Source organism: Calidris pugnax, unplaced genomic scaffold, assembly GCF_001431845.1.
Source record: "Calidris pugnax isolate Ruff unplaced genomic scaffold, ASM143184v1 scaffold144, whole genome shotgun sequence".
NCBI lineage: Eukaryota > Metazoa > Chordata > Aves > Charadriiformes > Scolopacidae > Calidris > Calidris pugnax.
In genome coordinates this window covers 856,999-882,375 of record NW_015090911.1, presented here as the reverse complement: position 1 = coordinate 882,375, position 25,377 = coordinate 856,999, and the positions used below count along the sequence as shown (strand labels likewise).

Genomic DNA, 25,377 nt, shown 5'->3' with positions numbered 1-25,377 from the left:
AAGTTTAAAGAAAAAAAAAAAAAAAAAAAAAAAAAAGAAAAGGAAAAAGAAAAAAAAAAGTGGTTGTTCAGGGAAGAAAAGAAAGAAAGGCAATGTTTAGACATAATTAGAGGAGGAAAGCATCAGCAATGCATTAGTATCAGACATTGCTCTTGTTGGATAGCTCTCAGAGGAGAGGAAATATTTGTCATTCGGGAGGGGGGAAACCAGGGTGCGGTCAGGGACCAGAAAAGAAGCAGCTCCACATGAATGACAGATCAGAAACAAATCCCTGGGAGTCTCCAACCACATCCCTACATGGTGGAGTGTGATTGCTAGCCTTTTCTGGCTAGAACAGACACAGCAAAATCACCTTTGTTACCCAACCAGGGTGTTTGTTTATTGTCAGTACCCAGATCAACTTTGAAGGATGGCATAATTAATCAGTGATACTCATCAGTCTGGTAATTATGTTACAGATAATTGTCAAAACATAGAACCAGATGATACCAGTTATACATAGATGGGGGTGAGAAGTAGCTCCTTTTGAATTGGAGGACCTGATTCTGCACAGGGCTGAAGCCAGCACAGGGAATTGCATTGACTCTGAGCATCTGGAATCTGGAAAGAGTGGGGGGCTTTGTTTTGTTTTTTATGTCTTTCATGCTTTTCCCAATTCAGGAAATGTTTGAGAAGCTAAGGATTTTTGTTTTCCCCTCTTTTTGAAGGCTGTACTAATATTTGCAAGGTTCCGGTTTGTGCTCATTCATTTGCTGTTAGCTACAGAGGACTAACTTGGGTAGCTGGATAGGCTTAAAATACCCTCCTAATATGCATTTCCTAGCTGTGAAAGAGGGCTGAAGCAAAAGGTAATGCTCTAAGTCCTTTCACAGAAGATTTTCTTTAAAGGGACACTGTCAAGATTAAGATAATCTTATTCTTTCCCCGAGTCTTTCCTTGTTTGTTTTGTGGGCATTTTTTAAAAATTATTTTTGGTTATTTTCCTTTTGCCAGTTCTTTCAGGATCTGCAGCCCTGATCCGGTGCACAGCTAAGGGGTTTATCTTTAGGCAAGGTTTTCACACATCTAATTTGAGGTGTGATTTCAAATCAGTTTAGACAAACCAGTGAAGAAGGCTGCTGTGGGTTTTGTTCGTTGTTTTTTTTTTTCCTTTTCCTCTTGAATAGGGCTTTTTTCAGGTTATCTTGAAATAATTATATTTGTTCATTAATAGAACTGAAAGCTGAGTACAACCATACCACCTATATCATGATAGGCATATGCCTTGAGAAGGAATGCTTCAGAAATGCCACAGTGTCATACTTGGAATAGGTTTTTGGTCTGGCCTTCCTGGGGTGCAAGACTGAGGTCTTGGACTCCTACTTGTTGTCCTGTAGCAACCCTACTCCACAGAGAAAGTGGGTAAGCCAACTCTATAGAGAAGGCTCCGTACCTTGGGAGAAAGGAAATTAGAGTGGGAAGAAGAGAGTGAACATGTGTCACCCTCGAAAGCAGGACCAATGATGAAGAAAACCACTTTCTGGCTCAGAGTAAAGCTAATCCACTACCAAGGAAAACCCTACTTGCAACTTTAACCCTTCAATAGCCTCTTCCAGTTCCTGGGGAGAATATGCTTTAATTCTGGCCCTGAGGCTACCTACACATTTGTATCAGTGAGAGAGCCTTTATTTCATGATTCTGGCAGTGGGTGAAAGCAGCTAGTTAATTTACATTGCTTACTCAGTTGTTTGTTAAATGGCAGTGCTGTGGAAAGCATTTCTCCATGGGCAAAAGGGCTGGCGGTGGTTCTTATCTTTGTGGCCAGGCATACAAAGCCACCAGCACAGAAGGTCTAATCTTCTTGGATGGATGGTGGCCAAGCTCCTTTTGCACTCAAAGCACTGAAGTCAATGGGAGCTTGGCCTTGCCTAAAGTCTGCAGAGTCAAGCCAAGCAACCATTAGTGGCAAAGGCAGCATTTGGGTCTTGCTTCAGAAGAAGAGATAAAGCTTAGAGAGGGAAGAGCACAGCAGGAAAGTGCCAACAGCCAGAGGTCATGGGCTCAGGATAAGGAAAAGATGGCAACAGATGTTCATCTCTAAGTGAAGGGCAGGGGTTATGTCCATAATGCCGTGAGTAATACATCTCTCTGCCCTGCTTGCCTGCCCCACTCATGTCCATGCTGAAGAGGCCTCTGACCTCTGTGGAATGCACCCAAGACACCTGAAATCATGACATGCCCTGTTTGCAGAGAACACCCTACCTTTCCCACTATCTGCATTTCCTCTCCAAGGCAGCTCCTGAGGATCCTCCAAACTGTGCCTCTGCCTGGGTGAGCACTAGCTGCAGGCAGTGCTGGGCCACCTCAGAGCAGATCAACACAGAGAGCATCCATGAGACAATTCCAATAGAAGGTCTGAGAGCAAGCTTTCAACTAGGCAGTGCAGGCACAGATAAACCTACAACTGCAAACACCCGAGCTGAGCACTCATTGCAAAACTGAGCTAGGACCCTTGGCACATACTTGCATCATTCATTTTAGGTCAGTGTTGCCACCCAGATACAGATATTAATTATCCATGCTGTGTAGTTTAAGGCTATCTTAGTTGTATCTATATGAACTACCTTCCTGTATGTGGATTATGCTGTTGCTCTGCCCTGAAAGAGTTTAGGATCACACTATCTAGGCTAAAAGAGAATTTAGTTGCTTTCTACTAAATGCATGCAGAGTTGGCTAATAGAAACTTCCAGGGACAGAGAAGAATGATTTTAGATAAAAGGTGGTCTGGGCGCATTTTAAAATTGGATGTAAATTATCTTGAAATAAACTCAAGTGGGAAATTAGAAGAGAGGCGAGAATGTGGAAAAGCATATCCCTACTGATATTAGGGAAGGAGGGAGGAAAGGACAGCAAAAGACTTACTAAGTTTTATATTAGAACTTGACGTGTTTATGAACAGAATTTCACATTGTGATTGCTCATGGTAGCAGCAGGGTACTAGATTTAATGAGCACAGTGTCCCTTCAAAACATATACCTCTGCTGTCAGGATACACAGACAAATAGACCCTTTTATAGAGTTTAGCATCGCCGGTGGGCCAATCCTGCGACTCTTTATATGCTTGAGTGTACTCACTGAATGTCCAGGGGCTTCTCACATATGCAAGGTGTCTGGGACTACAGACACATTTCCCAGGTTGAAGGCAGCATCCACCAGGCCCCCTTCTTTCCTGGGAAGGGTTGAGCACACAAGCCAGACAAGATCCATGAGTGCAAATAAATACCCATCTGGATTATCAGGGCACCAGCACCTTAGGGCATGTTCTGTGTGTGGTGGCATAGTCTAGCAGGTGAAAGTAGACCTATCAAGCACCATTTTTACTGTGTGACTGCCAAAAGCTTTAAGGGCATCACCTGCTGTCTCCTTCACATGCACATTTGCATATGAAACAGTACTTATAAGATATAAATACTAAAAAAAAAAATATAATTCTGCTCCTCTTGTTTTGGCAAATAAGGCTTTCTTTTCCAAGCTCCCATGTTTTGCTCCTCTTACTGTCCTCAAACCTGACTGGGTTTCCCTTCTACCCCTCCCCACTTTGTTTAAAACCAGAGGCACCGTGAGGTTGAGCACTACATACTTAGCTTCCCCAAGTACAAATAAAAGGATTTGTTGAATTGGACAGGTTTTATTTAGCTATTAACAACATCAGCAGTTTCTTCAACTTGAGCCCAAACTGTTTAGCGGGGAGAAAGTTTGGGATTCAAACCATAGGCTTCTGCACACGAACCTGAACTGTACTTAAGTCCCCTTTAGGTTCATCTATATACACAAGACAAGTGGAAAGATGAATAGATATTAGATGGATGGATTATAATGTGGTTTATATGAAAATAGAAATACTATCAGAGCACAGGGATGGCCAGTAGCAATCATTCCCAGGGGTAGGCACCAGAGCATTGACTGATTTGTAAAGGTCAGACCCTTCAAGATTTTTTTTTTTCGTGTCTCATACATTCCCATTTCAAGTCTTCTCATCTGTTTGTGTACGTGTCTATGACACACATCTCATCAGGCAGGAAAGAAGGTGATAGGGAGGAATTAAGAGTTCACTACCCAGGTAAGGTTTGGGATAGAGTAATTTCAGATGCTGTATGTTACAGTGAGTTCTTGCCACAAAGCAAGTCAATGTAATTTTTTTCACCACACTTTCTAAAACATCTCTTCTCCCTACTCTTTCATTAATCCAACATTGTATCAATTTGCACTGCCCCTACAAAAGTAATGATGTGTATTCACATGGCAATTCATGTAACCACAACATTTATCTCCACCAAAAACCACAGGGTTTTGCCCCATGCCTTAGAGTTGCAATATACAAAAAAAGGCTAGTTGTGTAGCTAACCAATGTTGAACAGACTTCTTGGGTTTGCAACATTCACAGAAATTTCCCTGAGCTGAGGACCTGGGTTCTGACTTTGCTTTTTTTAGTTCAGAGAGGGATTGCTTTGGATTCACTCTTATGGCTATCTAGTTTAGAACACTAATTCAATTATGTCACTCAGAATCAGGTACAGAGTGATTTACTTGAACTTTGCAATTACACACACAATTCAATTGTAGGTGATTTTCTTGGCCTTTCCAACTTTGACAGTAATATACTTTGCGTTTCCTTAGGGCCTTCAATCACAGCAGATTTTGCTCAATGCTGTAAAAGTTATGACCCACTCCTACAAACACATTCCTGCCAGTCCCTTTACTTACATAAATAGCTGTGTTGACTTCAGAGGAATTACTGTGGTGTACATGACAGACCCCCAAAAAGTTGGCAGGAGTGGTAAAATTAAATTCCTCTTAAGTGTTTTGGGGGGAGATTTTGAACATAAAAAAACTTTCCCACTCAAGAAATAAGGAGTAACCATATTTTCTGGAAATCTCAGGGCAGTTATCAAACTATTCATACCTCTAATTAACATCTGAGCTATGTAACAAGGTCACCAAGAACTACATGGCATCTTTAGGCAGCAAGTTGTTCTGGGATAGCATTTTCTTCCAGTAGGTTAGCCAACATCTACAGAGATACAATAGTGCCCAATAAGCATTTGCTAAGACTCACTATCTCACATCAGCACCCTATCCTTTGTGATTAGGTCACAGCAGTGTTTCATCACTGATTTAGAGGGCTGATGCCTGAACAATACCAAACACAACAGAACATGACTGAGCAAGAAGAGTTTCTTATTTACCATTATATCTATCCACATAATTCAGGGATAGAAATGGCTGGACATATGTTTGTTTGCTTGTTTAACACCAGCACTTAGATACATTTTTTTCATCAACCACCTTCATGGTACATTAGAGTATTTTTATCTTTGTTGTACAGAAAATCAAGCTAAGAAAGAGACAGATGTAATGATACGTCCAAATTCATCCAGAAAACCAGTGTAGATCTGGAAACAGGCTTTGTCAGAGTTTAACACTTCTGCTTTCTACACTGTAGCAGACTGGCTTTCTGGGAACTTCAGGAAACAAGGACAATAGAATACCTCTCTTTGCAGTTTTTGGTACAAAGCCTTAATCAACCCCTCCAGTCTTATCCTGGGGAGTATTCAAGTTTCTTAAGCCCTCTAAAGAGGGATGGAAAGACTATTAGGTAATCACTCCAGTCATCTTCCATGCTCTTATAGATCATACAAGCTCTAGAATCACCTTTTGTCTCCTAAAGTGAATTCTTCCTTAGACATAGTCAGTAGATTATCTCCAACACAACTGTCTTCTGCCTTAAACATGATCTTCCTAACCATGTGTCATTTCAGTGATCTTCGGTTGTCCTCACTTTTCCTCCCTGTCTCAGATCACGTTTGAAGTTATTCAGGGTGTCTTCATCCTTTTTAGTTTTTTTACCTTTCTTATTTTTATCTCTGCATTTGTCCATTCTTAACCCTAGTAGAGCCTTCATCCTGGCTAGAAACATCAGGTATATTGACTAATGAAAAAGTGAGTGAGACAAAAAAGGAAAGGGTAGTAAGAACAGTGAGAAGAAGAAAGATTGAAACAGTGAGAAATCAGCTGTCTCTACTTCCTACTCTTCTTTCCCAGGTTTTCCTTCTACCTGCTCTAAATTAATATCAAAGCCAGAGGGAGCAGTAAAAGGTTGGTGGGGGAGAACACGACAACCTTAGGAAAAAAAAAATCATGATGCAGAAAAGCGTCTGTCCCCTGTCTAATTCCTGCAGTGGCCTGTAGCTGATGGTGCCGAGAAAAATACAGCAGCAAGCTCTGACATTTCATTTCTGCAGAGAATTGAAAAAGGGCTTGCTGTAATTCATCGCTTCTTGTAACTCAAACCCTTTTTGACAGGAGTACCTGCGCTGTCTTTTAACAGTGGCACCACGGTGGCTGTAATTGGACATGAAAAATGATGTCGCGTTTCTACTTGCAGGGAGGATTGGGGTGGGGGTAGGTGGGGCAAGTGGCAAGTTGGTGTGAAGGGATGACACCTGGAATTATTTGAATAAGTTGGTTTCAGGCAAAAAGAAGGAAAAGCCAAAATGAAGGGTATGAAGTGTAACAAGTATGATCACCTTGTCCAAGGTGTGCAAAGGTGATAGTAAAGGTGTTTTTCAGCAGACATGAATGTGCCAAGGATCAAAGTAAAATGAAAAGTGTGATGCATCCAAAGTTCTATCTCCTGCATCAACCCAAGTGCTTAAGGCATCTGTGGAAGAAGAATGTGTAACATCTGTTCCTGAAATGGGGCTGTTTCTCAGCTGTAGGGGTACCCAGTGCCCATAGTTCCCAATATAGACAGGGAATCTGGGCAGACTTCGCCTGAGGCCACAGTGGGAACACCGTTGTGAGTAAAACTCTGGTTTACCATCCACCTGCCACCCCTTTGAAAACTGTGTCTGTCATATGTAACCAGAAACCCAAATTAAATTTTTTTCGCTCTCACCTAAATCCCTTTGTGTCTCAGTGGTCCTCAGCCCACCTGTGTTATGACGCTGTTGAATGAGGCACTTCAAAATAAATTTGTGTCCAAATTGGAATCTGAATCACGAACAACAATAAACATATTGTCCTGTTTTATAATGGCTTTATGACTATTAGGCATTCTGGTTCTGTAATGTCAGGAATCTCCACAGATTATATAGAGAATAAAAAATCTTAGTCAGGTCCTATAGGATAGGAGGGAGGCTAGAGAGGAGTTAAACTCTTCCTGGGTTAACCAATGGTAAAACAGTATACTTTGTTTCACTGTGGCAGCGCAACAGGGATGTTCCTTATTCAACAGATTAAGTAAAAATGACCATATTTCAAAGGAGAGCACAAAGAGCGTTCATAAACAGAAGAAAGAAGGACCATTGCAACGGACAGTGTGACATATCCCAGGGGAGAGCCTAACAGAGTCCATCAAGTCCATCTGCCAGTTCAAATGCTTGATCAGCCGACATAGGTCTGTTTTTTTGTGTTACCAAATCTTTTCTGAAGACTTCTAGTGATAGGGATCAATCACAGCCACATCTGTAGTTCCTATGATGCTGTGTGGATACCCATGGTATTAATCAGATTTGCCGACTGGCAAATCTTTCGCATCAGATTCTCAGGATTCACCAAGACAGGACAAATATTTAAGGTGTCCATACCAATATTCCCCAAATCACTGTTCAGAAGATTGCAGTGTAGAGTATAAACTTTGGTTTCTTTGCGATAAACCTGTGACAATTCCCAGCTGAAGAATAAGAAAGGAACCTGAGCCTCTGAATTCCTTTCTCCCCAAGAAAGCCTTTTTCCAAACTGTGGAAGATACATTTTTGTGCCATTTTATTTCCCCATTTAGCCCTTTCTGCTCCCCGTGCCAGCTCCTTGCTCCCAGAGTGTCTGCATTAAAAAAAAAAAAAAAAAAAAGTTCCATAGAAGGAGAGAGGAAACTTAATTATTTTCCTCTCAGTGTTTCTCCCTATAATTGGTGTCTTTCATGTCAAGATGATCTCAATTTGTATTATGGGCTTCATGCAGGCAGCACTTTCTCTTTGGTCTATAAAGAAATTGTCAAGTGTATAAATCATAGTGTACATTAAATTACGCTAGCCTTTTACTTATTAATTTCCTCCGTTTTTTCTCCCTCTGTTGTATGCTTATTCCCTCCCTCTTTTTTTCTTTTTCTTGGGGATTGTCTTCATTTTCTCATGCATCAATATATTTAAAAAAAAAGCAACAAACAAAAAAACTACCCACAAAAGAGAAACCTCTCATTTTTTGCTAAACAGTCTGATGATCTCCTGCCTTTTGCAAACTGACCACTTCCAACTCAACAACAAGCAGTAAGAGCTCTGTCTAGTTTTTCTAAAAGCTAGATGCAAAGCTTACTTGAGATCAGTGGGATTTTCATGGCCTTTAGTGGGCTTCAGACCAGCACCTACATTGGCTGGCGTTCTGCATTGCAAGGCTGTGTCCATCTTGGAGTTCAGCCTCTTGGGACTATATGCAGCACACCTCCTGTAAATTCCTGGCTACTGTGACTATTTCTCTTACTGACTGCTTGGGATGCAGGTTCTGGCTATTTCGAAGTGAGCACCGGGGACCTCTGACTATTTGATTTAGATTAGCCATTACGTCCACATTAGGAACCCATAATATATAGTGCAGATATATATATTTGACAGTGCAACTGTCAAAAGTTAACAGCTCTCAAGTCAGACCTTGGAGCACGGATGGTGTCAACACCAACCTGCTATAAACACAAACCAATCGCAGTGGCTGAGCAGCTGGGGGAAGCTAAAGCACGGTAACCGGGAAGTTTGGCTTCATTATCCCGTGCATGACAACCAAGATGGGGTTCATCTCCCCTAACTCTAACTACATAGACTACTTTTGTGATTAGTGGAGACAACCAAGTCCTGCAGAATACCATTCCATTGTTTTCATCTCAGACACCAATCTTAAAATTACACTTTTTAGACATCTGGAGCTACAAACATAAATTACCCTCCTCACTTGTGTGACGGATCTTTCACGGATTTCACGGAATTGTCAGAGTTGGAAGGGACCTCTAGAGATCATCCAGTCCAACTCCCCTTCCAGAGCAGGATTGCCCAGAGCACATCACTCAGGACTGCATCAAGGCGGGTCTTGAAGATCTCCAGAGAAGGGGACTCCACGACCTCCCTGGGCAGCCTGTTCCAGGGCTCCGTCACCCTCACTGTAAAGAAGTTCTTCCTCATATTTGAGTAGAACTTCCTATCTTCCAGCTTATGCCCGTTGCCCCTCTTCCTATCACTGGAAACCACTGAAAAGAGTCCGGCTCCATCATCCTTCAACCCACCCTTTAGGAACCTGTAAACAGAGATGAGGTCTCATCTTCTCTTCTTGAGGCTAAAGAGCCCCAGGTCTTTGAGCCTTTCTTTGTAAAGGAGGTGCTCTAATCCCTTAATCACCTTGGTTGCCCTATGTTGGACTCTCTCCAAGTAGTTCCCTGTCCCTTTTGAACTGGGGAGCCCAGAACTGGACACAGTATTCCAATTGTGGCCTCACCAGTGCAGAGTAGATGAGGAGAATGACCTCCTTTGACCTGCTGGCCACACTCTTTCCTATGCAGCCCAGGATTCCATTGGCCCGCGTGGCAACAAGGGCACATTGCTGGCTCATGGAGATCCTGCCATCCACCAGGACTCCCAGATCCTTTTCCTCAGTAGTACTTCCCAGAAGATCCATCCCTAACCTATATTTTTCCATGGGGTGCTACCTCCCCAGGTGAATTACCTTACAGTTGCCCTTGTTGAACCGCATCAGGTTCTTCTCTGTCCAGCTCTCCAGCCTATCCAGGTCACATTGGATGGGGGCACAGCCCTCTGGAGTGTCAGACAGCCTTCCCAGTTTAAACCTCTGTAACAGCTAGCTGCTCACATGTGGTTACAGGAGCCCTGTGGCAGGATGCCCATCCTGCTGCTGGTAAATATATCACCTCCAGCCCTGCTAATATCTTGTGGTACCTGTGGGAGTGACAGGTCTTTACCGTTGCAGAAGCAGGGGCTGAACCAGGTTCTTTGTTCGTTGTGGCACTTCAGCTGTCTGGAGTTTGTTGGATGGTACAGGCATCCAGGTGAGCAGAAATTGCTCAGTAGTGTCTGGAGCCGTAGATACTTCTCTTCCCAAGTGAAGTCTAACTGTGGTCGGTTTATGGCTAAGTACATTTTCCTCTTGAGACAGCAAAGAAGCAGGATCTGCTAGGCTCTCCATCATCTTAACCTACTTGTCAGCCAGCTTGATAACTTTTTATTACTAAATATGTGTGCAAAGTAATTAGAATAAATCTAAATGATTATGAACTACTTTGAAGAAAAAAAGAAAAGGTAAATTAGGGAAAAAAAAAAAAAAAGAAAAAGAAAACTAACAGCCTTGTTGCCCTACTGTTAATAGCCACAAATAAGGGAGGGGCAACATCATCTAAGGCACCCTGTGACACTTACCAACCAATTTGTGCTCTGACTTTACTGGGAAGGAATATGTTGGGAGATTCCCATTGCCTTCTGAATGCCTGCTCTTTGTGATGCCAGTTTGAACTTACCCTTTCTTTGATTGCCAAATCTAAACGATAATTTCATTCCACTCAGGGGTGATCACACACACAAAGATATTTTGGATAGTTCATCTGCATAATGTATGGATTGCTTAAGTGATATGGAGGAAGAGGCAGGGAAGGGCTTTCAGATTAAAAACTCAGCTGGTTCTTCATCTCCAGCTACTTACAGGAGGGGTATTTCCTCACCCCTCTTCATCAGACACCCACATCATGTTAGGAACTGCCATTGAAGACGATTGCAAACATCTGTTGCCCTTTATCCTTGGAGTTAACAGCTCTGGGAATAATGATAGTCCCCAATGCTTCTGTTGAGAGAGAGAGAGGGAGGGGGATAAGTTGAACAACAGAAATCCTATTCGCAGCATGATGGCAAGTTTTTTATTCTTGCTTATGTTCTGATGTGAGAAAGGAAAAAGATGCCTGAAAAAGCAAAAGAGTGAGATGTTTCAACTCATATTCTACCCTCTCCCCTCAAAAAAAATCTCAATAACCAACACACCTGCAACATGTGGATAAACCATATCCAAATCTCATTCCTCAAGTATGAAATGGATTCTGCTACGTTACAGGTGACTATCCTACTAAGCTAGCAGTGGAGGTGGAATTCACTTTTCCATTTTCTTTTCATCGTGCCAATCTCAAGAAATCTTTGCAATTAAAGTTTCACTGTTGCTGATGTTCTGACAAAGCATTTCTGCTCTGACACAGTAGTGTTTCCAGAGGAAACTATTAGAAATTTTAAAAGTTATGTTTAAAATTTCATGACCTGTGTGAAATGAGTCAGATCCCTCTCCCAGTGTGATTCAACAGAGCCTCTGTCAGGTAAATGGGGTGACACTGATTTACCTCGAACCAAGAACCAGCGTGTACTCTGTTGTTACTTCTTTCCTTACTAATTGCTTTTTTCCCCCTCATAGAGTAAATTCTGGTGATGCATGGTAAAAACACAAAGCAAGCCTCTGTGTATGAATGTTTGATTCCACCATTAATTATATTCTCTCTTTGCTCTTTCTTACAGATGAACAGACCAATCCAGGTGAAACCAGCGGACAGCGAAAGCCGAGGAGGTAGTTGACTGCATTGCTTTCAGCCACAGTGCTAAGTATAATTGTTGTCTCTGGCTTCTCTCAGGCAATGTGCTGATCAATTAGTAACGTAATCACTGCCAAAGAAATTCCCTCTGCAGCAAAGATTCTCTTTATTAAATCTCCTTTACTTCGTCTCGCTTTCCTCATATTCAATTATTATTTGATTTTAAAAGGCAGGCAGGTGCCAGCGATTGCCTGGGAAACAAATAACTGCCTCGTTAAGAAGTGAAGCATCAGGCGCTGACTTAACAAAGTTTAACAGCGGTGACGGCAATGTAGGCTTTTCAGACCTATGTTGGGCTGAGCTGCAGAGGTGTTTAATTTGGTTAGGATAAAGCAGATATTTTATGGTTTCTCTGACCATGTTGTTTCTGCTTGGATGGAAGCAACTCTGCTTTTGGAAAAAGCAAATTCTGAGGTAGCAGGGGTTTCTGCACCTTTATCAGCTTATCTGGATAAACCTGTTGTGGAAACTGAAGACTTCTCTCAGTCTCAGGGAGTTATTCAGGATTTGCACAGGTGTAGCTGAAATGAGAAGCTGGTCTTTTGCTTTTCCATCCTGCACAGTGGATTTGGAAGGCTTGGCTAAGTGACCGCTCAATAGATCACTGGTGATAAGGTGTTTCCTGTAAAAGGTTTTCTACCAGAACTGATGTGGTGATACTTCACCCTAGTCTTCTAATAGGGACCTGTTTGTCAGATCAAACACAGAGCTCAGTGAGAAAGTGTGAGATGATCCAGTATGCTGGATAAATTACCTTTTTGTTTGTTTTTTTTTTTTTTTTAATGTATGTACATTAATATATACTTGCATATATAAAGACATGGTGCTTCCTTCCTCTCAATCACTATCTCTTTGTGGAAAAAAAGGAATGGCTTTTGCCTACATATGCATTAAAAATACTAGTGGTTATATATCATTTAAATGTGGGAGCAGATTTTGTCATCTAGTAGTGATGTGGCTTTTAGGTGTGTGTAAATTCTTTAGTTTCCACCACAGAAGTAAATGATTCCTCATTTATATCTTTGTGTCGGAATTAGTGGAAATCTCCAGCAACAGCTACTTAAAAGGAGTAAAATGCCTTACAGACGAAAGGCACTGAAATTGTGTTCTTTTTTCAGTTGAAAGCTTTGGATTCCAGAGGCTTTGACTGCATCAGTGTGAGGCTGAAACTCTCCAGTGACTCAAGTCATTGGAAGACTTTGTACATAGCTTGTAGTTAAAGGGCTGGTGTTACGGAGTGGTGAAACCGGCAGGTCGACAGAGGCTCTGTAAGGAAGGGCTGTGGTGCGGTGTAATTGCAGAGCACGAGAAGAGCTGAGTGCTGGAAAGATGCCAGAGAGCTCAGGGATAAATATTGCGCTTTCAGAGTCCCTGTAAAGTAAATTTAGGGGAATTTGGCCAACACCGGGCAGAAAATATTCGATGGGCTCTTCGACGGCAAGTTCTGCTGTCAAGGGCCACAGCACATTTCTAACCTGCAACAAAGGCATGTCACATCGTACAGCGTTGTCCGGTGGTTTTTAATGTGCCCCCTTTCCCATCCCGTCTGACGATCTGGCTCCATGTCTGAGTAGGAGTGGGTAAGCCATGGGCAGTTGTCAGTGCTGATCTCCTAGGGGAAAAGGGAAAGGCTCAGCTGCCTGGGCAAATGAGGGGACATTATGCACATTCCAGTGGAGCTCGTGCCGACAGCGAGAGTGAAGGGAGGGCCTTTTGTCTATTTAATTAGACATAGCAAAAAATAATAATTAGGCTGGCCAATTTGCTTAGTGCGCCTACAGGGTATGCAGCTCCCAATCATTTTTTTTTTTTTTTTTTTTTTAATGCAAATCACTAATAGAGAGCACATGTCTGGCTTTCTGGGAAGGGTTTTCAAACTCTTTTGCTAAGAGCAGCTGCTTTCAGGAGGGGTGGTTTGAACTGCAAAGGGCTCTGGTGGTGGTTTGATCCCACATTATTCGTCACACCAGTAGTTCCCTCCCCATTGTATTTTAGCTAATTATCTCCCCAACACACATAAACCTCATTTTTCACACCCGCTCCGCTTCCGTATCACTCCTGTCGGTGGTGATCATAATGCAGGGGGCCAAGCGGGTGCACTCATCATTGGCGTGAAAGACACGTTGTCCTAATTCCCCACTGACAAGCTGCTTCTGGGCTGGTGATGTTTCAGGACGGCATGACTCAAGGGCAACTATGGGAGAAAAGAACAATTGGCACCCCAGGGAGGCATTGTATGAAAACTTACGTTCTTGTTCTTCGTGAGCCCACCGGTTAAAGCAGGCACGGCAAACAGAATGCTAAAAAGGAGGCCGTGTATCTTAGGAGCACATCAAAAGACTTCATTAGGGCTGCAAGATAAAGGTCAACTTCAACAACAAAGAAACTTAAGTTGTAGTTTATTATACCCCATCCATGTACTTGGATGGGATGTGAGGTAAAATGAGGGCTTGGAAAACGAAGCAGTGGTTCTGCGCAGCACAAGTCTTCTGTCTGCCCAAAGCCCACACTCTGAATACACCTCTATCTTCTGGCTTACGGGGAGTTTTGATGCCAGGTCAAGGTATTAAGGAAAGAATGCAGTGCTTTTTGAAACTGTAGTTTACAAGGAGGCTTTTGCTGGAAATGGTGAGCAGCATTCTTGAGGAAGGGAGATTGTGTTTTGTTTAGGGACAAATACCTGCATTTTGCTAAAACACGAATCTTTGACTTTTCCCATGAGTTCTCCCACAGTCCAAAGCCGATAGGAGTCCAAAATTTACTCTTTTCCCCAACCAGATTCTGCTCAGCATTTTTTCCTCCCATTTTTGAGTCTGGATTTTCTTGATCTTTAATCCTTCCCGTCTCTTTATTCTCCGTTGAACTGAAAATGGGTGTGTTAGCATTGAGCATGTGTGAGCAAGAATTTAGACTTTCAGACCATCTAGGTTTGGGGAAGAATTCAAAATATTGCTTAGTACAAATTACACTCGACCCAACAAAATGGAAATGCTGAGTGCCCCTTATTAGTTTGGCTGATTTTATTATTTTATTTGTTAATCCCCATATTGGACTAGGAGCAAGACAAAGAATGCAATCCTTTTCAATAAAAAATGGCATTATTTACATTTGCCTAATCTCACAGGAACTAGAAATGAATGTATTCTCAGTACATTTCTTTAGGGAAACAGTCTAAATTAATGGGAAAATTTTGCGTTTTGTGTTCCTGCTTGTTTGTGTGTGTGTGTACAGTCAAACTACAAAACATTATACAAGGGTATTCCTTCTAGAAAATGCTTCATGAAGCTTCAAATACCTGATTGGAAGGTCAGAGTCCTTTGACATTTTATAGAGACTTTAGCAATGATGGAATTGATAGAATGTGATAAAAAGGCAACAATTCTGTATTTTGTTCTGAAAAATCAGAGTGCAACTCTAGCTCTATTAAGGGTATCTTAAAACTCTCATTGACCTTTGTGTTCTTCAAATTTAGCTTGACTATACAGAACCTCCTTCACCATAGATTAGGTAGTCCAATGTGATTGTCCGGATGTAAGCTATAACTCCATGTTAAATTCTGAACGTGACAAATACCAATTAAACTGATAGGGTTTTCTATTATTTTCATCCCATTGCTGATGATCTTTCTTGGTTCCTTGTCTCACATGCAGCTCTAAAAATAGTCTGTAGATATCAGTGACTTAAAGTTTTGCAAACTTAGGGAAAGATTTCAAGTCTATTTTGTGGTTTGGGGCAAAAGTTTGGAGCCATTTCTTATTTTATCCACAATATCTCTAGCTCTCTCTAGACAACTCTCACTGCAGCTGGCAGGGTTAACCTATGATAAACACAGCCCCGAGGTCCCACTAGGTTGTACAGGGAGTAACATTTTTTAAAAGGAAATTACACTCCTGCTACTCTAGTTGCACTCCGTTAGTGATGCTTAGATGCTCCATTGCTCCCATATTCCTCTCAAAGGACAGAGGAAGGTCCGTGAAGGAAGGCATGAAATGATGCACACTGTGTGCTACCCAGGCCCAAGGTTGTCCCTACCAAGAAACACTTCACAGTGGTTTTGGGGTCCTCCTGCATTCTACGGAAGAGATACAGAAGGTTCCTGGAGTAAAGAAAATAAAAAGGCAAAGTCTAAAGTGATTTAGAGTTGAAAGGGTGCAATGTCCTGCAGAGAGTGTGTTGAGAGATTTACAGGAGAGTCTGTAGTTCACAGCACTGCCGTGCTTTCTGCATACAGGACACCACAAATCTACTAAAGCTTCTGCCTGTGTTTGTGCTTTCAAGCAAATTTGCTTGAGTATGTTTGGCGGAGGCATGTGCAGTGTGTCTTTTTTTTGTCTGCTGTTTGGGGGATGTGACAGCAGCAGCTGGAAGGGTTGGACTTCATATTTCAACCAGCTTGCATTGTTTCTCTACCTGTTACTCATGTGCAGGCTCTGAAATTATCTGCTTGGTTATGGTTTATTCCAGCTTCAGAGCAAAATGTCCAAGTACTCATTTACAGTAAACAGCAAAATAGTGGTTTCTTACTCACGTACTATGATCAACTTCATTTTATTCCCTTCCATCAGTTCAGCAATGATGATGGGGGCAGAATGGCCTCTCCACACTTTCTAAGCCCTATTTTCCTTTGGGATAAATGTCTGGATCTATTTCTTATTTCCTCCGGCCATTTCTAACTCTCAGTAGCTCTCAGCTGCAGCTGGCAGGGTTTGTCTGTGACAAGCACAGCCCCAGGTCCCACTAACTCTTTGGCATTTTGCTGTTTTCCCTTTAACTGATAGAAACCCTATGACCAAAACCTCTCAGGAAACTTCCTATCCATGTATTAGCCAGATCCTAGCCTGTTTAGGTGCTGAAATCAAGCAAGACTTGTTTGCCTCCAGCTTAATTTGGCTTCACACTGGTATAACAATGCTATGGAGAATTATTTCCTTCTTCCTTGGAAGTGTTTCGCGAAGATGAGGTTTGCTTGCCCACCAGAAGGGTCTGAGGAAAAGATTGAAGGGTAAATAAGGAGATGGAAATCTTGGCAGAGCTCATCATCTTCTCTCCTGCACTGCTGGAGTTTAGGCTATGCCTACATGCAAGGAGTTCTGAATTCTGAGACTATGCGCACATCAGAGTTGTAGCTTTGAAATTTTCATCTCTTCCTTATCTCTGAGCCATATGTGCTGCCTGGCGCATCAAGCTCCATAGAAGCTGCTTTACCAGCAGTTCCCTATTTTGTACCTTTCACGGAATCACGGAGTCACGGAATCACAGAATTGTCAGAGTTGGAAGGGACCTCTAGAGATCATCTAGTCCAACTCCCCTTCCAGAGCAGGATTGCCTAGAGCACATCACTCGGGACTGCATCAAGGTGAGTCTTGAAGATCTCCAGAGAAGGGGACTCCACGACCTCCCTGGGCAGCCTGTTCCAGGGCTCCGTCACCCTCACTGTAAAGAAGTTCTTCCTCATATTTGAGTAGAACTTCCTATCTTCCAGCTTATGCCCGTTGCCCCTCTTCCTATCACTGGAAACCACTGAAAAGAGTCCGGCTCCATCATCCTTCAACCCACCCTTTAGGAACCTGTAAACAGAGATGAGGTCTCATCTTCTCTTCTTGAGGCTAAAGAGCCCCAGCTCTTTGAGCCTTTCCTTGTAAGGAAGGTGCCCCAATCCCTTAATCATCTTGGTTGCCCTACGTTGGACTCTCTCCAAGTAGTTCCCTGTCCTTTTTGAACTGGGGAGCCCAGAACTGGACACAGTATTCCAGTTGTGGCCTCACCAGTGCAGAGTAGAGGAGGAGAATGACCTCCCTCAACCTACTGGCCACATTCTTTCCTATGCAGCCTAGGATTCCATTGGCCCGCTTGGCAGCAAGGGCTTATGGAGATCCTGCCATCCACCAGGACTCCCAGATCCTTTTCCTCAGTAGTACTTCCCAGAAGATCCACCCCTAACCTATACTGGTGCCTGGGGTTCTTCCTCCCCAGGTGAAGGACCCTACATTTGCCCTTGTTGAACTTCATTAGGTTCTTCTCTGCCCAGCTCTCCAGCCTGTCCAGGTCATGCTGGATGGTGGCACAGCCCTTTGGAGTGTCAGCCAGCCCTCCTAATTTGGTATCATCAACGAACTTGCTGAGGATACACTCTGTCCCCACGTCCAGGTCATTTTTGAATATGTTGAACAGGACTGGGCTGAGTATTGACCCCTGGGGGACACCACTGGTCACAGACCTCCAACTTGACCCCACTCCATTAATTAGAACCCTCTGAGTTCTGCCACACAGCCAGGACTCAATCCACCTCACTGCCCCCTCATCTATCCCACACTTCCTTAATTTTCTAATGAGGATGTTATGGGAGACAGTGTCAAAAGCCTCGCTGAAGTCAATGTAGATGACATCTGCTACTCTCCCTTCATCTAACCAAACAGTTATAACATCATAGAAGGCTATCAGATTGGTCAAGCATGACTTACCCTTGGTAAATCCGTGTTGACCAATACCGATAACTTCTTGATCTTCAATGTGTTTGGAGATACCAAGAGATATCTCCAGAACGAGCCGCTCCATTATTTTCCCTGGGACAGAGGTGAGACTAATTGGCCTGTAGTTTCCTGGGTTCTCCTTCTTTCCCTTTTTGTGGACTGGTGTGATATTTGCCTTCCTCTAGTCCTCAGACGCTTCTCCTGTTCTTCAAGATATCTCAAAAATTATAGAGTGGCTTAGCAATAACATCCACCAGTTCACGCAGCGCTCGTGGGTACATCCCATCAGGGCCCATGGACTTATGGATGTCTAGTTTGGCCAAGTGGTCTCTAACCCAGTCCTCTGCAACAGAGGGGAAGTCTTCTTCTCCTCAGAGCCTCTCCCTTGTCTCCAGGGTCTGGGATTCACGAAGGGCAGCTTTGGCAGTGAAGACCAAAGCAAAGAAGGCATTCAGCAACTCTGCCTTCTCTGTGTCTTCCACCACCAAGGCACCCACTTCATTCATTAGCGGGCCCACATTTTCCCTAGACTTCTTTTTTTTATTGATATATTGAAAAAAACTCTTCTTATTATCTTTAGCTCTTGTTGCCAAGTTAAGTTCTGGTTGGACTTTTGCCCTTCTAATTTTTCTGTGGCATACCTTCACTACATCTTGATATTGTTCGTAAGTAGCTGATGCCCTTTTCCAGAGACTGTAGACCTTCCTTTTCTCCCTGAGGTCCAGCCAAAGCTCTCTATTTAGCCAGGCTGGCTCTCTTCCTTGTCGGTTCATTTTATGGGACCTGGGGATGGCCTTCTCCTGTGCTTTTGAGAGTTCCTCCTTGAAGTATGTCCAGCCTTCCTGGGCACCTTTGCCCTTCAGGACTGTCTCCCAAGGGACACTCTCAACCGTTCTCCTAAACAGGCCGAAGCCTGCCTTCAGAAGTCCAAGGTGGCCGTTCTGCTGGCTCTCTGTCTTGTTTCTGCAAGAATTGAAAACTCTATGATTTTGTGATCACTCTGCCCAAGACGACCTTAAACTTTTACATCCCCCACAAGACCTTCTCTGTTAACAAGCAGCAGGTCTAGTAGGGCACTTTCCCTGGTTGGGTTGCTCACCAGCTGTGTTAGGAAACTTTGCCCTTCAGGACTGTCTCCCAAGGGACACTCTCAACCGTTCTCCTAAACAGGCCGAAGCCTGCCTTCAGAAGTCCAAGGTGGCCGTTCTGCTGGCTCTCTGTCTTGTTTCTGCAAGAATTGAAAACTCTATGATTTTGTGATCACTCTGCCCAAGACGACCTTAAACTTTTACATCCCCCACAAGACCTTCTCTGTTAACAAGCAGCAGGTCTAGTAGGGCACTTTCCCTGGTTGGGTTGCTCACCAGCTGTGTTAGGAAATTCCACACACTCTAGGAACCTCCAGGACTGTTCCCTCTCTGCTGTGTTGTAATTCCAGCAGATACCTGGGAAGTTGAAGTCCCCTACAAGAACAAAGGCAAGTGATTGTGAGAGCTCCACCAGTTGCTGGTAGAATATTTCATCAGCTTCTACATCCTGGTTTGGGTGTCTGTAACATACTCCCACCATGATATCTGTCTTGTGGGCCTTCCCCTTGATTCCAACTCATTAACACTCTACCTTGTCATTTCCATTATTAAGTTCTATGCATTCAAATGTGTCTCTAACATAGAGGGCCACCCCACCACCTCTCCTTCCTTGTCTATCCCTTCTGAAGAGTTGGTAGCCATTAGTAGCAGCACTCCAGTTGTGTAGGTCTTCTCACCACTTTTCTGTGGTGGCAACTATATAGTAGTTTTCCTGCTGTACAACGGCCTCCAGCTCCTCCTGTTTGTTGCCCATACTGCGTGCATTTCTGTAGAAGCACTTAAGCTGGGCTAATTTTCCTCCCACTTTTGTGGGGGCTGAGCCCTAATATCCTCCTGACCATGCTTAGATCCATCTGTGGTTGCCAGCTTATCACTATCCCCGATGTCATCATTACTACATGGGTTACCATCCCCCACCTCTGAGACAACAGGCCGCAAGACCTTACTAGTGCTTTTACCAACCAGCACTGGTAATCTGCTCCCAGGCTCTTTAGTAATCCTAGTTCCACCCCCCATCCCCCTTCAAACCTAGTTTAAAGCCATTTCAATGAGCCCTGCTTTGATGAGCTTCCTTAAAAGACTTCCCATCCCAGACGCTAGAGAGCAGGCTGAGGGAAATGTCTTCTTTCCAGGTGGTAGTCCATACAGCCTACTGTTATGTGACCTGCCAGAGCCTTTCCTTCAACTGCTCATCTCTTTCTTTTATGGACCCCATATCCATTCAGCAGGAGCAGAGAGATAGCACTGGGAAACACCCCAGGGAGACAGATGATGTTCTTCCTTCTCACAGCTGGAGGAAAAGATCCAAGCTTACTTCTCCATGAACACATCCTCATTAACTCATTCAACATCGCCATGAGCCCAGTATGACTCACCCTCATCTTTTATAGGGTGGGTAGAGCAAGGCGCAGAGAGGGACTTGCAACAGTTGTATAAACATGTGCCAGCCTTTGCTGTGACCATTGCGCTTGAAAGGCTAAGACTACTAGTTGGACAGTAACAGCTGTCCAGCAGTAACAGCTCCTGTCTTCACATTTTTTGAGGTCTGGACTCAAGAACTCTGGACAAATCATTTGCCATACTTGGGGTATCATATTCCCCTTTCTTTTCCTCAGTGCCCACAACAGTTTCAACAACAGCTCTCTCCCTCTTTGTCTTCCCTTACAGTTTGAAAGGAGATTTCCAGCTCCATGCCAAATCCTTCTCTTAACTCTCATAGATCTCCTCTTTCTGAGATTTTCCCCACACATGATTAATCAGCTGGTTTTGACCTTTCTTGCAGGAGAGATTAAAAAACAACAACAAAAAAAATCACAAAACCAAATAAAAATATACTCTCACCCCCAAATCTAAAGATCTTTTCTCTATTTATTACATACCCAATATTAAACAGCAAACTTCTCTGTGTGAAGGGTAAAGAGAAGGAATGACTTCAAAAATAATCCAATATTCTTTTAAACAATCCGCTGGGAGAGGAGATGAGCTCATGAGTCAAAGGGAAAAAGAAAAAGCAAGAACCTAACCAAGAGATCTTGATATTAAACTGGGAGGCAGCTTTCTTGCCTCATAGGCTGGGGAAGGATCAGGACCAACAGAAAACCTTGGTGTCTTTGACAGGGTAGGCTCCTGAGAAATGGCTATTAGAGATTCTGGGAGGGAGAGATGTCAGTGCATTGAAGTGTGCTCACCTCTCTGTCTAGCGAAGGGCTGGGTAAGGAGCTGGGCCTTGGACCACACAGGCCATCTTAGATATCCCATGGTCTTGAGCGTTGCTCTGGCCTCTTCTGGCCTATATGGCCTGGTTTTCTCCCCATATGAACAGGGACGCATCAAGGCCAGGGCAGAATCAAGAGACTCATGCAGATTTGGACATTCCTCCTTTCTCTCAGTTCAGGTGAAGCCACAGTCTCAAATGCCTAGACCTCATTGTGCATGACAGAGCCTTCTACAGCAATGCTCAAAACTGCTGGGTTCAAAAGGAAACTGTCAACTGGATTTTATTCCAGGTCTGAATTTCTGTAAAAATCTCTAGTGTTTTCCCTTTAGTCCTAAGATAAACCTTATCTAGAATGAGCATTTTAGTACTCATGGAAATCTTCTCTTTCTAACTGTGGCTTGTTGTGGGACCTATGACAGTCAATGGGAAATTAAAATCTCCTAGTTTACTGTGGAAATTCAGGATTGCATGACCCTACTGACAGCTGACACCCTGTTGTCCTCACATGGCTGTGTTTTTTGAGCAGGAATAATGTACCAGCATGCAAATGGGTCAGTTAATTCAAAGTGGCCATGAGTGACCCCATTCATGCTCTCCACTGTCTGGTAAAACTTAATTCTGGGGGAGAAAAAAGGCTCCTGCAGATCCTTGTGTGTAGTGTTTTATATTTGATGACTCTGCTGAAGGCTGGTGTGCTTTATTCCACACTTACCTGCTGAAAGAATATAAGGGACATCAAACTTTTGTTCATGTCTGCCCTTTCCATCATGATTGAAATCGATGGAAGCGTGCCCATCAATAGGAATTGGAAAAGATCCACAGGATGTTACGTTCTAGCACATATCTGAAGGAAAACCTTTTAAAATTAAGTATTAAGGGAATAAAATGAAAAAAAGCCCACCATTGCATATTTTTCATGAAGCATCTGTAACTTAATATTTTACTGACAAGAAGGAGGAGAGTCTAGAGCAGAGCTTGTGGAGAAGATGAGGAGCTCGTCATGTTGAGGTTTTGATATTGGTTCTGTTCTCCACTACCATGCCACTTTTGATCAATTATGTAACTTCAATTCCCTTTCCTTCTCACCCTTCCTGCATTGCCTGCTTAGCCTGTGATATGCTTTTATTCAGTCATTTCTTGCGGCGAGTGCCTTTGGCATTCAAGCATGTCACGCTGTCAGTGTCATAGGGTTAAGACACCAGTGAAAGCCTGTAGCTGGGCTCAAAATGATATGAACAGGACGAAGAATCTAGTATGGTGTATGGCCAAGGGCCCACACACTGCAGAGTGATATCTGGAGTTTTTTAAACAACAGAGTAAAAATGAAAGAAATGATGGGAGGAGGAGACTGGAGGAAATAAAAAATGTAATCCTATAAAAAATTCCACCTTTGTAAATACAGCTCAACCTCCTAGGTGAACTCAGGGACACATTACAATCCTAGTATCTTTTTTTAATGCAAAGGTTGCTTGTCAATGGGTTTTTATACAGCATTAATAATACATTTATAGATACGCTCCACAATTAATTGCAAAGCATTTATGGCACTGAACAGTTAGAATGCATTATGATAATCACTCCTCATGCATTGACTTTATTGTAAAGGTTTTGCTGATCATTATAATTGGCTTGTTATTACACAGGGATATAATAACACCTCTCTGTATAGTAGTTTATAGCACATCAATAGCAAATGCATTCCCTTTATTGGAAGCAATGTGCGTTTTATTAGAATATAGCTGAATAAGTGCAATCCATGTAGACAAATGAAGTTTCTAATGAACTGTCTCACAAAAGAGTCGAAATAACAAGCCATTTATTATGTATTATTCTATTGACGAACTTGTAGTTATGGTTACATGGGCATTTCTTTAAAAATAGAAGGCATGTTTTGCTGTTCTCTTGGAAAAGCATTTTGTGGAAAGGAAATGTACAGGTCATTTTTCTGCCTGATGTTGAATAAAGTAAGGGTGACTGATGCTCTCACCTTACAGATTTCATTTGCTTATTGAGATTTTCCAAGCTTCTTCTTTGTACATTTGGTCTGACATTCACAAAGGATCAAAATGTTCTCACACTGGGTCCAGTCCCAGCTCCTGGAGTGGTGAAGCACCAACATCCCCTGTACAGTCAGCAGTGCATTAGGTATGAGGGGTTTGGTGTTGTTCTTACTCCTGTTGTGTGGGTTCCTTTTCTGTATTTTACTGAGTAATACATTAATGAAAATGCACAAGCAATCCTTGGGCGATGCCTGTTGTGCATAACATCCAGTCTTTGTCCTCATGTGAAAATGCCTTTGTTGGTGATTGCTGCACCAGGAAGGCAGAGGTCTTAGAAGTGGTCTGGTGCAATATGGGGTGTATGGAGGAGTGGCAAAGAGAAGAACTAGTACAAAGGAAACTGTGACAGCTGGCAGAAAACTCACCGGTTGCAGGTCACTTAGAACTGGGGTAAAAAGAGGCACATTTTATAGTTAACAACAAAAAATACCATAAAGTATTGGAAATTCTTCCCCTGCCTGCCATCACTACTCTAGGTCTGAATTTTAGCTCTTTCTGGAAATTTACGGTTGCATGCATCTGACATACACAGGTAATTAATATGTGTTTGTTTATTCATTTAACCCCAACTGTAATCAAGTACCTAAACACTCTTAAAGGTGGTTGTTTTCAGACCTGGTACAGTTTGTAAGAGTTACGCTGCTACCTGAAGTATTGCCAGGGTATAAACTGACCCCAGCGTTCAGCACACCATAATGCTGTCTGCCTGCTTCCTCATGACTGTCACTTGCTTGTTGGGGGCTTGCAAAGACCTTTTGCTCTCGGGTAACCCAGGGTCCTTCTGGAAAGTCAGTTTTAGTGTGATGTAGGATACAGGAAGTGTTTGGACTGTAGTCAGTACCCTCAACTGTTGGCACACAGATGTGACAACTGAGCAGTTTAAAATAAGACTGGCACAGCCCCACAGTTTCGATGCAGACTGAACTCTCGCTTCTCCGAGTGGGAATTTCAGTAAGAAGGGTTTTGCCCCTTGCCTGCTGAGATCCCAGATTATAGTATCACAGCTTGCAAGAAGTTTCGGGACTCAAGAGATTCCGGAGGTCAAGAAAACTTTTCTCCATGGCATACACATCATTTTCCAATTGCTATATATAGTTTGCAGTGTGTACATGGGCTTAGTTTGGGAGGCAGAAAATCCCTATGCAAATAATTTAGCTCTCTGAGTAAACTGTATCCAGTTTTTACCCAGAAATTGGCCCTCTTAGGAGCCTTGGACTTGGAAGAAATTTTAAATGTGGCTTCTGTGCCACTGTCCATAAAATGTTATTTCAAGCAGGATTCAATTTGCCTAGTTTTAGTGCCTAAGTATTAGGCATATAGTCTAAGTTAGTCATCCAGGCTCCTCCTATGGACAGTGGAGGCAGAGAGGCACTTTTAAACTGTGATTCACCCCATACTAAGACAGATGGGATAAATGGTGCTTGGAATTTTCCCTTCTCTCTCTCTCCACTGAATCTGGAATGAACCTATGGCAATTCACTCAGATTTAGATATCTCATTTTTAGACACCTGAAGAGAGGTAAGATGAATCGCAACTTTCACCTTTGCATGCCACAGTTTTCCATCTGTATTGTATGAATGATGATACGTGACTTTTCTGAAACCTTGGTTAAGATCTATGAATAAAAATTGCTATATAAAACCTATGGATTGTAGGGGATGGTTTTGTCCTAAAAAGGGAAGGCATTTTTCTCCATTAATGTGTTTGCTCCATAATGTCAGGGGAAGAATAGGAAAGGCTGCATCCCAATCAGCCTGAGCAATAGAGATAATCTGATCAATTTTAATTCCTCTTTAAAGTCAATTTCCATTTTCATTTTTGTATTTGGGTTTGCTACCACTCCCATTCACATGGCAGAATGTTAACTCAAAAAAAAAAAAAAAA

General features: G+C 42.8%; 1 protein-coding gene across 11 annotated transcripts in view; it reads left to right on the top strand.

Annotated features, from left to right (window-relative positions):
• The window catches only part of CELF4 (CUGBP, Elav-like family member 4), a 736,913-nt gene that overhangs the window by 399,193 nt on the left and 312,343 nt on the right, over window positions 1–25,377 (top strand). For all 11 annotated transcript variants that reach the window (XR_001412848.1, XR_001412847.1, XM_014949395.1 and 8 more), the window contains exon 3: window positions 11,583–11,631. Coding sequence is in view for 9 of the 11 variants with exons in the window: in XM_014949395.1 (XP_014804881.1) it covers window positions 11,583–11,631 (49 nt within the window). In the remaining 2 variants the exon portion in view is untranslated. The remainder of the gene's footprint in view (window positions 1–11,582; window positions 11,632–25,377) is intronic.